Below are 18,368 nucleotides of genomic sequence, written 5' to 3' on the forward strand. Positions count from 1 at the left end.
CAATGCCCCTTGGTCGTAGCACCGCTAGAAGGGACCCTAGTACCTTTGTGAAAATTCTTGGAGCAGTGGCTAATCCGAATGGAAGTGCCACAAACTGGTAATGCTTGTCCAGAAAGGCGAACCTTAGGAACCGATGATGTTCCTTGTGGATAGGAATATGTAGATACGCATCCTTTAAATCCACCGTGGTCATGAATTGACCTTCCTGGATGGAAGGAAGAATTGTCCGAATGGTTTCCATTTTGAACGATGGAACCTTGAGAAACTTGTTTAGGATCTTGAGATCTAAGATTGGTCTGAATGTTCCCTCTTTTTTGGGAACTATGAACAGATTGGAGTAGAATCCCATCCCTTGTTCTCCTAATGGAACAGGATGAATCACTCCCATTTTTAACAGGTCTTCTACACAATGTAAGAATGCCTGTCTTTTTATGTGGTCTGAAGACAATTGAGACCTGTGGAACCTCCCCCTTGGGGGAAGCCCCTTGAATTCCAGAAGATAACCTTGGGAGACTATTTCTAGCGCCCAAGGATCCAGAACATCTCTTGCCCAAGCCTGAGCGAAGAGAGAAAGTCTGCCCCCCACCAGATCCGGTCCCGGATCGGGGGCCAACATCTCATGCTGTCTTGGTAGCAGTGGCAGGTTTCTTGGCCTTCTTACCTTTGTTCCAGCCTTGCATTGGCCTCCAGGCTGGCTTGGCTTGAAAAGTATTACCCTCTTGCTTAGAGGATGTAGCACTTGGGGCTGGTCCGTTTCTGCGAAAGGGACGAAAATTTGGTTTATTTTTAGCCTTGAAAGACCTATCCTGAGGAAGGGCGTGGCCCTTACCCCCAGTGATATCAGAAATAATCTCTTTAAAGTCAGGGCCAAACAGCGTTTTCCCCTTGAAAGGTATGTTAAGTAATTTGTTCTTGGAAGACGCATCCGCTGACCAAGATTTTAGCCAAAGCGCTCTGCGCGCCACAATAGCAAACCCTGAATTTTTCGCCGCTAATCTAGCCAATTGCAAAGTGGCGTCTAAAGTAAAAGAGTTAGCCAATTTGAGAGCATGAATTCTGTCCATAATCTCCTCATAAGAAGAATCTTTATTGAGCGACTTTTCTAGTTCATCGAACCAGAAACACGCTGCTGTAGTGACAGGAACCATGCATGAAATTGGTTGTAGAAGGTAACCTTGCTGAACAAACATCTTTTTAAGCAAACCCTCTAATTTTTTATCCATAGGATCTTTGAAAGCACAACTATCTTCTATAGGGATAGTAGTGCGTTTGTTTAGAGTAGAAACCGCCCCCTCGACCTTGGGGACTGTCTGCCATAAGTCCTTCCTGGGGTCGACCATAGGAAATAATTTCTTAAATATAGGGGGAGGGACAAAAGGTATGCCGGGCCTTTCCCATTCTTTGTTTACAATGTCCGCCACCCGCTTGGGTATAGGAAAAGCTTCGGGGGGCCCCGGGACCTCTAGGAACTTGTCCATCTTACATAATTTCTCTGGAATGACCAAATTCTCACAATCATCCAGAGTAGATAACACCTCCTTAAGCAGAGCGCGGAGATGTTCCAATTTAAATTTGAATGTAATCACATCAGGTTCAGCTTGTTGAGAAATTTTCCCTGAATCTGAAATTTCTCCCTCAGACAAAACCTCCCTGGCCCCCTCAGACTGGTGTAGGGGCACTTCAGAACCAATATCATCAGCGTCCTCATGCTCTTCAGTATTGGCTAAAATGTTTTTGATAGAATTATCCATTACAGCCGTTAATTGTTGCATAGTAAGGAGTATTGGCGCACTAGATGTACTAGGGGCCTCCTGTGTGGGCAAGACTGGTGTAGACGAAGGAGGGGATGATGCAGTACCATGCTTACTCCCCTCACTTGAGGAATCATCTTGGGCATCATTTTCTCTAAATTTTGTGTCACATAAATCACATCTATTTAAATGAGAAGGAACCTTGGCTTCCCCACATACAGAACATAGTCTATCTGATAGTTCAGACATGTTAAACAGGCATAAACTTGATAACAAAGTACAAAAAACGTTTTAAAATAAAACCGTTACTGTCACTTTAAATTTTAAACTGAACACACTTTATTACTGAAAATGTGAAAAAGTATGAAGGAATTGTTCAAAATTCACCAAAATTTCACCACAGTGTCTTAAAGCCTTAAAAGTATTGCACAAATTTGAAATCTTTAACTCTTAAAATAACGGAACCGGAGCCGTTTTTACATTTAACCCCTATACAGTCCCTGGTATCTGCTTTGCTGAGACCCAACCAAGCCCAAAGGGGAATACGATACCAAATGACGCCTTCAGTAAGCTTTTTCTATGTATCTGAGCTCCTCACACATGCATCTGCATGTCTTGCTTCCCAAAAACAACTGCGCAATAGAGGCGCGAAAATGAGGCTCTGCCTATGATTAGAGAAGGCCCCCAGTGAAAAAGGTGTCCAATACAGTGCCTGCCGGTTATTTTACATGATTCCCAAGAATAAAATAACTCCTCAAAACTATGAAGTATTAAAAATGCTTATATATCAATCGTTTTAGCCCAGAAAAAAGTCTACCAGTCTTTAAAGCCCTTGTGAAGCCCTTTATTCTTATTTAATAAAAATGGCTTACCGGATCCCATAGGGAAAATGACAGCTTCCAGCATTACCAAGTCTTGTTAGAAATGTGTCATACCTCAAGCAGCAAAAGTGTGCTCACTGTTTCCCCCAACTGAAGTTAATTCCTCTCAACAGTCCTGTGTGGAAACAGCCATCGATTTTAGTAACGGTTGCTAAAATCATTTTCCTCTTACAAACAGAAATCTTCATCTCTTTTCTGTTTCAGAGTAAATAGTACATACCAGCACTATTTTAAAATAACAAACTCTTGATTGAAGAATAAAAACTACATTTAAACACCAAAAAACTCTAAGCCATCTCCGTGGAGATGTTGCCTGTACAACGGCAAAGAGAATGACTGGGGAAGGCGGAGCCTAGGAGGGATCATGTGACCAGCTTTGCTGGGCTCTTTGCCATTTCCTGTTGGGGAAGAGAATATCCCACAAGTAAGGATGACGCCGTGGACCGGACACACCTATGTTGGAGAAAAAAAATATTAACATACAAAAAGTAATAATACTCAGAGATTTTATACACAAGATATGCAGAGACCCACAATCACAATTCTGTCTATTCAGTCTATCTATGCAGCACATAAATACAGAAACAAACAGCTTGCACTGTGGCATATTTTATATGCACACAAACACACGTGTGTTTATAAAATATCCAAAGAACAAAAATGTTATACACATACACATTAAAGTCCAAAAGTCCAACATCACCATCTGGTTTTATCTGATCATTTATTAATAAGTAGTAAAATGCTGTTATACGTTGATACCTATTATTTCATAAAATATTATTTAACACTGATGAAATCTTTTTGTGATTATTGTAATTAATTAATTTCCTCTTCACACACCATTTGTGTATACATTTTCAAAACCGATGTGACACAATGCAGTTGATTAAAATCTTTATAATCTTTTTTTGTTTGTTTTAATATTGTAAACTTTTTTTTTGTTAGCAATCACAATCTTTCTGATTAAAAAAACAGCCCATCTTGATAACTACCTTGAGATTCGATCTCCATTTTCCCACAACGGCACACTGAACTACCGTTATTGGATGGCGATCAACAAACACCAGAATCAATGCGCCAAACAAAACAACTATGCAAATCTAAAATGGCAGATTTAAGCTCTTTTTAACTTTTAACTAAACTAACATCCCTTTCACCTCCAAAGCCAACCAGAAACATTGACAACATGACCAACATGCAACATGGCAAAGTGTGATTTATCATGGTAGAGCAGTGGTCACTAAACTACTTCTTGAACAAGCCTGAACATTTAGCACGGGTTAAGCAATACAGAAATTTCACAATGGAATACTAAAAAAACTATGGGTTTCAGCTGATACTATTGCTGCAATATTGTAACACCAGTGTTGTTTTATTCTGAAAATGTTCTATTAATAAAGAACATTAAAAAAAAAGGTTTATTGACTAACCCAAATTTTAAATTTCCATGTGAGGAGACAGCTGCATGAGAATCTAACACCACAGTGTGTAAAATTTAGAATTAAAGGGCCATAATACCCAAATGTTTAAACAATTGAAAGTGATGCAGCATAGCTGTAAAAAGCTGCCTAGAAAATATCGCATGAACATCTCTATGTAAAAAAGAAAGATATTTTACCTCAAAAGTTTCTCAGTAGCCACATCCCATTGTAAAGGATTTCTAAGCAGCAAATCAGTATGTCTGTCTCGGGACAGCTGAAGGGATGAGCCTCGTGCACTCTCATGTTATTTCCCTATTCAGTTTAGGGAAGTTTACAATGAAATCTCATGAGAGTTAAGTCAAATCTCATGAGATCACAGTAATAGAGTTCATGACCTCAGCACTGCTGATGCTGATTGGCTGCTGTTCATTTCTTCATTTTTTTATTTTTTTTTTACATGCAGCTGGGAGCAGCTGAGTATAACTTTTTACACAGAACTTACTCTGATGAGCTGAGGAGATTGTGAGGTAAAATATCTTCCTCTTTTACATAGAGATGCTCAGGTGATATTTTCCTGTCAGCTTTTTACAGTTATACTGCATCAGTTTCAAGTGATTTAGCATGAGTATTATGTCACTTTAAATATGGTGCAGGAGATATTCAGATGCTTTGCCTTTTCACAGAGCTTGTGACTTGAACAAGATCAACTGCAATTTGACCAAAGTCAAGAACAAAAGGCATAAACTTTTGTGGAAGAGGGTTTATTTTCTGAAGCAGGACAATGATCCTAAACACACATCAAATCTATGCCAGATATTTCCTCCACAAGGAGCAAACGTAAAAGCCTATTGAACGTTTCTGGGAACATTTAACAAGTGAAAAGCTGAAACAAACTGGGATATCACTTGACACTCTCTGGGATGCTCTAAAGGAGTGATGGAAGGATGTGATTTGTACAAATCTGCACAAACATGTTGCATCAATGCCAAACTGAGTTAAAATAGTTATTAAGGCAAATGTTGGTAATGCCAAATAATGAGAAGTTAAGATTTTCAGTATGCACTAAAAAGTAATTTTTTATTAGTATAAAACATGTGTTTTTGGTTAAGAAATTACTGTATATTTTGTGAAACAATTTAAGTTTTCAGAAATGCTGAAATAAAACCAGACTCTGTTAGCGGACTCAGACTTTTGGACACTACTGAATATATAATGTGTGTGAGTGTGTGTGTGAGAGGGGTGGACAGATAGACAGATGACAGATATATAAATAGATTATAGATAGATAAATAGATAGATAGATAGATAGATAGATAGTGTAAAAACAAAGAGAGACACACACACAAACACATGTTCTATCACTTTGCATTTTATATTTTTCATATTACTAACATTAAAGGGACACTGAACCCAAATTCTTTCGTGATTCAGATAGAGCATACAATTTTAAGCAACTTTCTAATTTACTCCTATTATCAAATTGTCTTCATTCTCTTGGTATCTTTATTTGAAATGCAAGAATATTTAGATGCCGGCCCATTTTTGGTGAACAACCTAGGTTGTTCTTGCCGATTGGTGGATAAATTTATCCACCAATAAAAAAAAAAGTGCTGTCCGGGGCTGAACCAAAAAAGAAGCTTAGATGCCTTCTTTTTCAAATAAAGATAGCAAGTAAACAAAGAAAAATTGATAATAGGAGTAAATTAGAAAGTTGCTTAAAATTGCATGCTCTATCTGAATCACAAATTGGGTTCAGTTCCTCTTTAAATGTAATTATCCAGAGCCCAAGTCTCCCTTCCACAGCTATAATCCCAGCTTATTTTTCATATTGTACTAAATGATGTGTCTACACACTATATCAGGATGCCTGATTATTAAAAAATAATATTTTACTATTCTACAATAACCTTTTTATACAACAAAGGTCTTTCACCAGCATTGGAGAGAGGCTAGATTGGCACACCATAAAATTAGAACATAATTCTGCCCGACAAATTAATCACTGCTAACAGCTTGCCTAGGGTCGTCAAAGTCACACACCTCTCACCTACCTGCTCTGATCATCCCTGGCTTCTGTCCACAGGACAGACTGATGTTTGGGAAGAGAATGTATACAGGGAGGGGGTGAAGAGGGGGAGCCACTCTGAATGAAAAAAAATCACATAATGACACAAAACCATAAAATTAACTAAAGAAATCAAACAAAACATGAAAACATAAAGTGCAGAAAATAAATAAAGTGATGGAAAACTGAATGAAACAAGCTCAATGCACACAAAAAGAACTAATAAGATAGATAAAAAGAAAAACATTATACTATGTGGAAGTTTTAGTCATTGTGGACAGAAAACCAGCAGTGTGTGAACCTCTCCTGATAATCTGGGGTCTGGAGATCACCTACATTAGTCTGAGATAGTCATTAACTCTCTTCATAATATTAATTCATAGGTCCTTATAGACTCTACTGTTCAAGGATGCATACAATGTAAGTTAGCCTTTTCTTACCTCAGATCCTCTCCTCTTTTTGTCATCCCCCTTATTGTGTAAGCCTAAAAGCCCAGCTGCTTTGTAGATCACCTTCATGAGAGATGATTTACAACAGTGCAACACTTGGCAAGGCACTCTATCCATTTGTCTCCCATAAATGCTACCTTTGCATATCATGCCTATGTTTATAGCGCTGCAGAATCTGTTGTAGCTCTACAAATAACTGATAATAATAATATTAATTCAGAGGGCACCCTCTACATTAGATAGAATTCCAGTCTCATCTGAACATGTTCTGATCATTTGAAGCCAGGAGATCACCCTGTATTAGAGAGAAATCCAGCCCGTTTTTCCACTTACCCTCATGATCTCCAATCAAGACGTCACTCGTCTTCTCCATCAGTCAGAACCCTCACACTCTCTACACCTGCACTTAAATGGTCAGCCCACTTTATTTAATAGTCAGCACTGTCCTATTTTTCTGCAAGGCTCTTTAAACTTTAACCAGGGTGAAGAGGTGTGAGAGAAACAGAAATGGTCTGGAAAAAATTAGGGTTAGACCACACAGAAGTGCTGAGGTATAAATAACAACTAAGGGTTTTGCAAATATTATTTGTACATTGACTCAGAACTTACCTCTTGTAACTGCAGGCGCACCTTGTTAAATGCTCTCAACCAATTAGATTTTGCTCTGGATACTCCTGGTACCTCCTCCCTAAAACTAAACACACAACATATTATAAGGGGCATACTGCAACCACAGAGAATAAGTCTCTTAAAGGGACATGGATGTGATACATTCAAATTAATGTTTTACTACTATTTAAAAAAACACAACGCAAAGTTCGCAAATGTAAACATGTTGCAAGCTGTGTTTTTGTAAAATAGATGTGCAAACTTATTTTACTTGAGTCTTTCGATTCTGCATCCACATTCAATCCACTTTTTTAATATCCACTTCTTTGCTTTCTACAGCCAATTATAGGCTGTTTCGGCAGAGCTGTTCGACCCTGTAGCCAGTATATGTGGGTTCTGATTGGTCGTGAAGAAGATTTGCTATCAGTTTGAGTGAGGGAGTTGAGTAACAGCTATTAGCTAAGATACATTTGCATTTTTATTTATATGTAAGGGAAACAATACATTAGTTCTATGTTCATTACACCCAGTTCTAAGGAAGATCCTTGTCTACACACCCAATAGAACTAATTTCCTTCTCGCTTGCCCTCCACCACTTGTGCTTTTCACCTTCCATCACATACCCCCATCTTCCACTTTCCCCCTTAGCTTACCTTTCAGAAGTTGTGGTTGTCTGATCTACTGGTGCAGGTGGCACAACCTCCTCTTCTTGTACAGCCTCTGGGGTCTTTTCCTTCTCTACTTGTACCTCCGTGGGAGTCTTCACTTTCTCCTCTTCTAAAATAAACCCTGTCTCCTCCGGTCTGTACTCAACTCTCCCTTCCTGGTCCTCTTCCTCAAGGGTCTCATCATCATATATCTCTCTCTCAGATGTCTGGCTTCTAATGTCAGGGTATGCATCATCCTCATCGCTGTATTCATCTGGTCCATACTCTCCATCCCAATGAGGGGAGTCTTTCGGATAACTGACAGAACTATGACAGGAGTGATATGAGTCTCTGTCTCTTTCCTCCTCTAGCTCTGATTCCTGAAGGCTGTCGCTTTCTGGATCAAAATCATTGCTGAGTTGCGAGGAGCCCTGGCTGAGCTCCCCTGATGAGGCATATCGGCTGCTTCCTGTAGGGCTATGAGATCCAGGAGACAGGGGAACAGCAAAATTGATACACAATACAACAATTAATCAAAGCAACATCTCTTCAGACTAATAAAAAGTTGTGGGTCTCATTATATTAATTTATCTCTCTGGAGACTCTCTAAAACATGTGTTTTCTTTTAATGTTCAGAAACTTCTAAAATAATCCTTTAGGAAGTCATGTATTACAAGTTGAAAGAAAAAAGTTTGTGCTAACCCGACACTGAGAAAATAGTAGAACTTAGAATATCGCAAACGTTTTAACGTATTCCCCCTATAGACTTCAATGGAGAGAAAAATTGTGGGGAAAAAACTTACACCCATACTCGCGTGCTAAACTAATCTCTTTTAACCAAGCGTGCTCAACGCAACATGAAATATGAAAATTTCACATTCCAATGTTCTTCACATAGAAGAATATGTTCTTTTTATTCCTAAATAAATATTTTAATATATATCTGATATATATTTAAAAATACACAGAATATATTACCCTATGTGAAAAACATTGGAGTGCGACACTTTTACACTACATACACAGTTAAACACATTATTAAATATTAATGCTGATAAAAATGCTTTTCATGTTTTCAAGTATTACTGCAAAGCATTTGTGTTTTACTGTATATAATTATCATTCAAATGTTCGTCACAGGATAATGTCCTTTTTATTATAAATACATTTCTATATATATCTGTATATACCTATACCTGCATTTTTATTCCCATAGATATATAGGTATAGATATGTATTTTACATGAACAGGTTCACATATAAATATAGAAATATATATTTAGTAATAAAAAGTAAAAAATAATTTATGTGAAGAGCATAGGAATGTAACAATGGAAATTTATGCTTACCTGATAAATTTGTTTCTTTTACGATACGATGAGTCCACAGATTTTATCCTTACTTATGGGATATCGCCTCCTGGTCAGCAGGAGGAGGCAAAGAGCACCACAGCAGAGCTGTATATATAGTTCCTCCCTTCCCTCCCACTCCAGTCATTTGACCAAAGTTAGGAAGAGAAAGGAAAAGCCAAGGTGCAGAGGTGACTGAAGTTTAACAAAAAATAAAGACCTGTCTCATAAAAACAGGGTGGGCCGTGGACTCATCATATCGTAAAAGAAACAAATTTATCAGGTAAGCATAAATTTCCATTTTCTTTTACAAGATACGATGAGTCCACGGATTTCATCCTTACTTATGGGATACAATACCAAAGCTATAGGACACGGATGAAAGGGAGGGACAAGACAGGGAACCTAAACGGAAGGCACCACTGCTTGAAGAACTTTTCTCCCAAAAACAGCCTCAGATGAGGCAAAGGTATCAAATTTGTAAAACTTTGAAAAAGTGTGAAGAGAAGACCAAGTTGCAGCCTCTGTTCAACAGAAGTATCATTTTTGAATGCCCATGAGGAAGCCACAGCCCTAGTGGAATGAGCTGTAATACGTTCAGGAGGCTGCTGTCCAGCAGTCTCATATGCAAAACGGATGATACTCTTCAGCCAAAAAGAAAGAGAGGTAGCCGCAGCTTTCTGACCCCTATGTTTTCCAGAAAAAAACAACAAATAATGAAGATGATTGACGAAAATCCTTAGTCGCCTGTAAGTAGAATTTCAAGGCACGGACCACGTCCAAATTATGTAATAGATGCTCCTTCTTAGAAGAAGGATTAGGACACAATGAAGGAACAACAATTTCCTGATTAAGATTTTTGTTAGAAACAACCTTAGGAAGAAAACCAGGTTTGGAACGCAACACTATCTTATCGGAATGAAAAATAAGATAAGGAGAATCACATTGTAATGCCGAAATCTCAGAAACTCTGCGAGCAGAAGAAATAGCAACCAAAAATAAAACTTTCCAAGATAATAACTTAATATCTATGGAATGCATAGGTTCAAACCGAACCCCTTGAAGAACAGTAAGAACTAAATTCAAACTCCAAGGAGGAGCAATTGGTCTAAACACAGGCCTGATTCTAGTCAGAGCCTGACAAAAAGATTGTACATCCGGAACATCTGCCAGACGTTTGTGTAGCAAAATAGACAAAGCAGAAATCTGTCCCTTTAAGGAACTTGCTGACAACCCTTTTCTCCAATCCTTCTTGGAGAAAAGACAAAATCCTGGGAATCCTAACCCTACTCCACGAGTAGCCCTTGGATTCACACCAATAAAGATATTTACGCCATATCTTATGGTAAATCATTCTAGTAACAGGCTTCTGTGCCTGAATCAAAATATCTATGACCGAATCAGAGAACCCACGCTTAGATAAAATTAAGCGTTCCATCTCCAAGCAGTTAGCTGCAGAGAAACTAGATTTGGATGATGGAAGGGCCCCTGAATGAGGTCTTTCCTCAATGGAAGCGTCCACGGTGGCCTAGATGACATGTCCACCAGATCAACATACCAAGTCCTGCGAGGCCACGCAGGAGCGATGAGGATCACCAAAGCCTTCTCTTGTTTGACTCGAGCAATCACCCGGGGAAGGAGAGCAAATGGCGAGAACACTTAAGCTAGGCTGAACGACCAAGGCACTGCCAAGGCATCTATCAGTTCGGCCTGGGGATCCGTGGACCTGGATCCGTATCTCGGAAGCTTGGCATTCTGACGAGATGCCATAAGATCCAACTCCGGCCTGCCACACTTGAGAATCAGGTTGGCAAATACCTCCGGATGGAGTTCCCATTCCCCCAGATGAAAGGTCTGCCTGCTCAGAAAATCTGCTTCCCACTCCTTGGATGTAGATTGCCGACAGATAACAAGAGTGAGCTTCCGCCCACTGAATTATCTTGGCTACTTCTGTCATCGCTAAGGAACTCCTTGTTCCTCCCTGATGATTGATGTAGGCTACAGTCGTGATGTTGTCCGACTGTAATCTGATGAATTTGGCCGAAGCCAATTGAGGCCAAGCTTGAAGCGCATTGAATATTGCTCTCAACTCTAGGATATTGATGGGAAGTAGAGACTCCGATCGAGTCCACACACCCTGAGCCCTCAGGGAGTTCCAGACTGCTCCCCATCCTATCAGGCTGGCGTCTGTTGTCACTATCACCCACGAGGGTCTGCGGAAGCATGTCCCTTGGGACAGATGATCCGGCGACAATCACCATAGAAGAGAGTCCCTTATCTCCTGATCCAGAACTATTTGAGGAGACAAATCTGCATAATCTCCATTCCATTGTCTGAGCATGCTCAGTTGTAGAGGTCTGAGATGAAAACAAGCAAACGGAATGATGTCCATTGCCGCTACCATCAATCCAATGGCCTCCATGCACTGAGCCACTGACGGCAGAGGATTGGATTGAAGGGATCGGCAGGTATTCAGAATCTTTAACTTTCTGACGTCCCTCAAAAAGATCTTCATGGACAGGAAGTCGATTAGAGTTCCCAAGAAAGGAACCCTTGTTTGTGGAAGTAGCGAACTCTTTTCCAGATTTAGCTTCCACCCATGAGTTCTCAGAAAGGACAGAACAATGTTGGTATGAGACTTTGCCAGTTGATAAGATGACTCCTGGATCAGAATATCGTCCAGATAAGGCGCCACTGCAATGTCCCACGGTCTTAGAACCACCAGCAGAGACCTCAGAACCTTTGTGAAAATCCTGGGAGCTGTGGCCAGACCGAAAGGAAGGGCTACGAACTGAAAATGTTTGTTCAGAAAGGCAAACCTTAGGAACTTGTGATGATCTCTGTGGATAGGAACATGAAGATATGCATCATTTGGTAGTCATAAATTGACACTCCTGGATCAATGGAAGAATGGTACGAATAGTTTCCATCTTGAAGGATGGAACTCTGAGAAACTTGTTTAGACTCTTGAGGTCTAAAATAGGTCAGAAAGTTCCCTCTTTTTTGGGAACTACAAGGAGATTTGAATAAAACCCTTGTCCCTGTTCCTGTATTGGAACGGGACATATTACTCCCATGGAGGAGAGATCTCTTACACAGCGTAAGAACAGCGTAAGAACGCCTCTCGTTTTATCTGGTTTACAGATAATCGTGAAAGAAGAAACCTTCCTCTGGGGAAGGAATTTTTGAACTCCAACTGATATCCCTGAGACACAATTTCTAATGTCCAGGGATCCTGAACGTCTCTTATCCAAGCCTAGACAAAATGAGAAAGTCTGCCCCCTACTAGATCCGGTCCCGGATCGGGGGCCGACCCTTCATGCTGTCTTGGGAACAGCAGCTGGCTTCTTGGATTGTTTACCCTTGTTCCAAGACTGGTTGGGTCTCCAGGTGGATTTGACTTGTGAATATCTCCCTTCCTGTTTAGCGGAAGAGGAAGAGGGGACTCCCTTGAAATTTCGAAAGGAATGAAAATTACTCTGTTGCCCCCTTTGTTTGAACGTTTTATCTTGAGGGAGGAGGTGCCACTTACCTCCCGTGATGTCAGAAATAATCTCCTTCAAGTCAGGCCCAAACAGGGTCTTTCCCTTGTAAGGAATAGCCAAAAGCTTAGATTTAGATGACACATCCGCAGACCAAGATTTTAACCATAAGGCTCTGCGTGCTAAGATGGAAAATCCTGAACTCTTAGCTGCCAATTTGGATATCTGAAAGGAAGCATCAGTAATAAAAGAATTAGCTAACTTAAGAGCTTTAATTCTATCCTGTATTTCTTCCAAAGAAGTCTCAGTTTTAAGAGACTCTTCTAAGGCATCAAACCAAAAGGCAGCCGCAGTTGTGACTGTAACAATGCAGGCCGCAGGTTGCAAGAGAAACCCCTGATGAACATAGATCTTTTTGAGGAGACCCTCCAACTTCTTATCCATAGGGTCTTTGAAGGCACAACTATCCTCAATAGGAATAGTAGTTCGTTTAACCAAGGTGGAAACAGCTCCCTCCACCTTAGGGATCGTCTGCCAAGAATCCCGAATAGCGTCAGCTATAGGGTACATTTTCTTGAAAACAGGAGAAGGGGAGAATGGTATACCCGGTCTCTCCCATTCCTTAGCAATAATTTCCGAAGTTCTCTTAGGAACCGGGAAAACGTCAGAATAAGAAGGGACCTCTAAATATCTGTTCATCTTAATCAATTTCTCTGGAGGGACCACAATTGAATCACAGTCGTCCAGAGTCACCAAAACAGGCGTAGGTGTTCAAGCTTAAACCTGAAAGACATCATGTCCGAATCTGGCGGGGGTTTACACTTCCTGAGTCAGAAAGTTCCCCCTCCGACAGAGCCTCCCTACCCCCCAATTCAGAGCCCTGGGAGGGAACATCGGAAATCGCCATCAAAGCTTCAGAAGTCGCATGGACCACATGGGCCTCCTTCCTACTGCGTTTGCCTTGCAGTACTGGCAAAGCAGATAACGCCTCTGAAAGAGAAGATGACATAACTGCAGCAATATCCTGCAGAGTGAACGCAGCAGACGCACTGGAAGAACAAGGCGTCATCTGAGCGAGTGGTAATGGCTGTGACGCTTGGGGAGAAAGTTGCGGCATACTCTGAACCTCCTCAGCAGAATCCTGAGAAGCATCCGCTTTAGACAAACTTTTGTTAAAGAAAATTTGTTCTCTAAACTGTAAAGTCCTCTCAGTACAGGAGGGACAAAAAGTAACAGGGAGCTCCACATTGGCATTCAAACATAATGAACATGTGATGCTCTGAAGATCCATAATCCTAACAATAATAATTGTGGAAATGATAATATACTTTGAAAATATTAAAAAAACAGCTTGATGTGACTGTGATAATTTACTGAAAAAAACAGTGGGACTGATCCAAAAGCGTTCTTTTTTTTTTTTTAACACACCTCTTATGTATGTTATATATCAGACACCTCTTATTTACGTCATATATCAGAGCAGAGTAACCCAAATCGTTTTGCAAGAACCCTTTATAGTATGTTATGTTGCTCAAAACAGAGTTACCCTTATTAATGTCTAATGAAAAAAACAAAATTAAGCACCAGTGCACCTCGCCACAGCTCCGCTGCGGCGCCTACCTGCCCCTGACACACTCACACAGACTGCAAACTCCCGGACGCTTAAGACAGCTTGCTCTAATCACAACCATGCGGTCTCAGCAAGCATCCTGGAACAACGTCCTCTGCAGCTCAGTTGGAATAAAGTGCGTGGCTTCTAGACGCATCCGGTCTGAAGCGCGCGAAAGATAACCCCGCCCCTCGTGGGCGGCAACAGAGAAAGGACCTCTGGCAATGGCCGGGAAAAAAAACAAGCGACCGCCTAGATTCTTTTCTGAATCTAAAAAAAAAAATGCTTGCTCAGTACTGCTCACAGCAGCTAAAACACATGGCCCCACTGATTCCAAAGCGGTCTGGAACACAGTAAACACACCAGTAAAATACTGACACAGTCATTATGAAGTCTCTTAGTTCTGGAATCAATCCCCAGCGTCAAACAGCCTCTAAATAAAAATAACGTCACCATAGGAGCCTAAGTTCTCTTAAATAGCCCCACTATGTGACTCTTGTAGCCAGTACTGAAAAACAGTACCGATGAGCTTGCATATAGGATTAAGCCCCATACAATAGGCACCAACTACAGCCTTTTTCTGAGTTAAAAGGATCCCAGAAAATAACAGCTGCACATACCTGAAAGCTGATGGACAGCATGATCCGTTCCACATTCAAGAGGTCCTGCAGTTCCCTCCTGTAGAGCTGTGGAGACATACAGGGTTTTAGTTAAAACAAGCTAAGACCATCATCTGAAGGGCAGCACACATCATGGGAGGCACAGTGAGAAAGTAATCCCTCCAGTTCCCAGTACTTTGAAGCCACCAGATGCTTCTCTTTTTTACTGTAGAGACTGATCTGGTCTAGGCTACACCCTAGAACAAAGTAGCACACATAGGCACTACAATAAAAATAATAAACTCTTGATTGAAGAATCTAAACTAACACCTCACTTTACCTCTTCCTATCACTAACACAGGCAAAGAGAATGACTGGGGTGGGAGGGAAGGGAAGAGCTATATATACAGCTCTGCTGTGGTGCTCTTTGCCTCCTCCTGCTGACCAGGAGGCGATATCCCATAAGGATGAAATCCGTGGACTCATCGTATCTTGTAAAAGAAATGTGTGTTTTGCGATTTAGACCTTAATGCATACGGCTAGATTACGAGTTTTGCGTTATGAGCGGCTCGGTGCTAACTTGCAAGTTATTTCCACTGCTCACCTCCCTATAGCGCTGCTATTACAGGTTTGCATAAACCCGGCGTTAGCAGGCAATATTGCAGCGTTGAGCAAAATTGAGCTCCATACCGCACTCAAATACCAGCGCTGCTTTGAGCTGGTTTTACGTGCCTGTGCACAATTTCCCCATAGACATCAATGGGGAGAGCAGGCTAAAAAAAAGCCTAACAACTGCAATAAAGGAGCGTAAAGCTCCGTAACGCAGCCCCATTGATTCCTATGGCGAAACAAAAGTTATGTTTAAACCTAACACCCTAACATAAACCCCGAGTCTAAACACCCCAATCTGCTGCTCCAAAATCGCCGCCACCTACATTACACTTATTAACCCCAAAGGCCCCCCAACATCGCCGCCACCTACATTACACTTATTAACCCCTAATCTGCCGCCCCCAACATCGCTGACACCTACCTACACTTATTAACCCCTAATCTGCCGCCCCCAATATCGCCGCCACCTACCTACAATTATTAACCCCTAATCTTCCGCCCCTAACATCGCCGCCACCTACATTACACTTATTAACCCCTAATCTGCTGCCCCCAACGTCGCCGCCACTATACTAAAGTTATTAACCCCTAAACCTAACCCTAAGTCTAACCCTAACCCTAACACCCACTAACTTTAATATAATTAAAATAAATCTAAATAAAAATTACTATCATTAACTAAATAATACCTATTTAAAACTAAATACTTACCTGTAAAATAAACCCTAAGATAGCTACAATATAACTAATAGTTATATTGTAGCTATCTTAGGTTTTATTTTTATTTCACAGGCAAGTTTGTATTTATTTTAACTAGGTAGACTATTTAGTAAATATTTATTAACTATTTAAGAGCTATCTAGTTAAAATACAAATGTACCTGTAAAATAAAACCTAACCTGAGTTACACTAACACCTAACCTTACACTAATTAAATAAATTACATTAATTAAATACAATTAACTAAATTACAAAAAAAAAAGACGCCATCTTGGATGACGTCATTTAAAGGAGAATTCATTCTTGAAGAGCCATGGAAAGAAGAGGATGCTCCACGCCGGATGTATTGAAGATGGAGCCGCTCCGCGTCGGAAGGATGAATATAGAAGATGCCGTCTGGATGAAGACTTCTGCCCGTCTGGAGGACCGCTTCTTGCCGATTGGATGAAGACTTCTCCCGGCTTCGTTGAGGACTTCTTGCCGCTTGGATGAAGACTTCTCTCGGCTTCGTTGAGGATGGATGTCCGGTCTTCAAAAACTGTAAGTGGATCTTTGGGGGTTAGTGTTAGTTTTTTTTTAAGGGTTTATTGGGTAGGTTTTATTTATAGCTTAGGGTTTGAGCAGAAAAAGAACTAAATGCCCTTTTAAGGTCAATGCCCATCCAAATGCCCTTTTCAGGGCAATGGGGAGGTTAGGTTTTTTTAGATAGGATTTTATTTGGGGGGGTTTGGTTGTGTGGGTGGTGGGTTTTACTGTTGGGAGGTTGTTTGTATTTTTTTTTACAAGTAAAAGAGCTGATTTCTTTGGGGCAATGCCCCGCAAAAGGCCCTTTTAAGGGCCATTGGCAGTTTATTGTAGGCGAGGGGGTTTTCTATTTTGGGGGGGGGGGCTTTTTTATTAGCTGTGAAATAAAAATGTAACATAAGCTAGATACAATGTAACTATTAGTTATATTGTAGCTAGCTTATGTTTTATTTTACAGGTAAGTATTTAGTTTTAAATAGGAATTATTTAGTTAATGAAATACATTTTTATTTAGATTTATTTTAATTATATTAAAGTTAGTGAGTGTTAGGGTTAGACTTAGGGTTAGGTTTGGGGTTAATAACTTTAGTATAGTGGCGGCTATGTTAGGGACAGCAGATTAGGGGTTAATAACAGTAATGTAGGTTGCGGCGATGTTAGGGACAGCAGATTAGGGGTTAATAATATTTAACTAGTGTTTACGATGCGGGAGTGCAGCGGTTTAGGGGTTAATATGTTTATTATAGTGGCAGCGATGTCCAGAGCGGCAGATTAGGTGTTAATAATTTTTATTTTAGTGTTTGGGATGCGGGAGGGCTTCGGTTTAGGGGTTAATAGGTAGTTTATGGGTGTTAGTGTACTTTTTAGCACTTTAGTTATGAGTTTTATGTTATGGCTTTGTAACATAAAAGCCATAACTACTGACTTTCAGTTTATCGTACGGATCTTGACAGGCAAACTCGTAATACCGGCGCTATGGAAGTCCCATTGAAAAATGACTTTTTGAAAGCTGCGGTAGTAACGTTGCGTTACAGCCAAAAAAGTGTGCGGTACCGATATACCTGCAAGACTCGTAATACCAGCGGTAGTGAAAAAGAGCCATAACGCTGCTTTTTCACTCATACCACAAAACTCGTAATCTAGCCGATAGTATTTTTAAGGTGTGTTATTGAAATATTACATATAAAATATTAAATTAAATTAATAAAAAGTATTAAACATACTGTAAAATATATAGATATATTCTATTGATTAATTAGAATATTTTACAGCATGTATAATAATTTTAAATAAAAACATTTTTTAAAAAATATTTTAAATGTAATATTTCAATAACACGCCTTAAGATTAGTAAGTTTTCATGTGCGCTAACCCAACTACGTTAAGATCTAAAGCTGATGCGCAAAATGCATATTTTAAATCGCTACTTTCTTCACATAGAAAATAATTTTTTTATTATTATTAAATATATATTTTTTTATATATATATATATATATATATATATATATATATATATATATATATAGCAAAGTAGAAAACAGCACTCTCATCACCAGGTCTGATGAAGGGGAGCATTCCCCGAAACGTTACCAATTAAACTATTTGTTTAAAACTTAAGTCCAGAGAGTTCTGTTTTCTACTTTGC

At 39.9% G+C, this 18,368-nt stretch overlaps 1 protein-coding gene across 1 annotated transcript in view; it reads right to left on the reverse strand.

The window, feature by feature from the left end:
- The window catches only part of UNC13A (unc-13 homolog A), a 144,035-nt gene that overhangs the window by 97,098 nt on the left and 28,569 nt on the right, over positions 1–18,368 (reverse strand). The window contains exons 7-10 of the mRNA XM_053700106.1: positions 7,833–8,303; positions 7,180–7,264; positions 6,562–6,633; positions 6,108–6,199 (exon numbers count right to left, since the gene is read on the reverse strand). Coding sequence (XP_053556081.1) covers positions 6,108–6,199; positions 6,562–6,633; positions 7,180–7,264; positions 7,833–8,303 — 720 coding nt within the window. The remainder of the gene's footprint in view (positions 1–6,107; positions 6,200–6,561; positions 6,634–7,179; positions 7,265–7,832; positions 8,304–18,368) is intronic.

This window comes from Bombina bombina, chromosome 2, assembly GCF_027579735.1.
Source record: "Bombina bombina isolate aBomBom1 chromosome 2, aBomBom1.pri, whole genome shotgun sequence".
In the NCBI taxonomy this organism is placed as follows: Eukaryota; Metazoa; Chordata; class Amphibia; order Anura; family Bombinatoridae; genus Bombina; species Bombina bombina.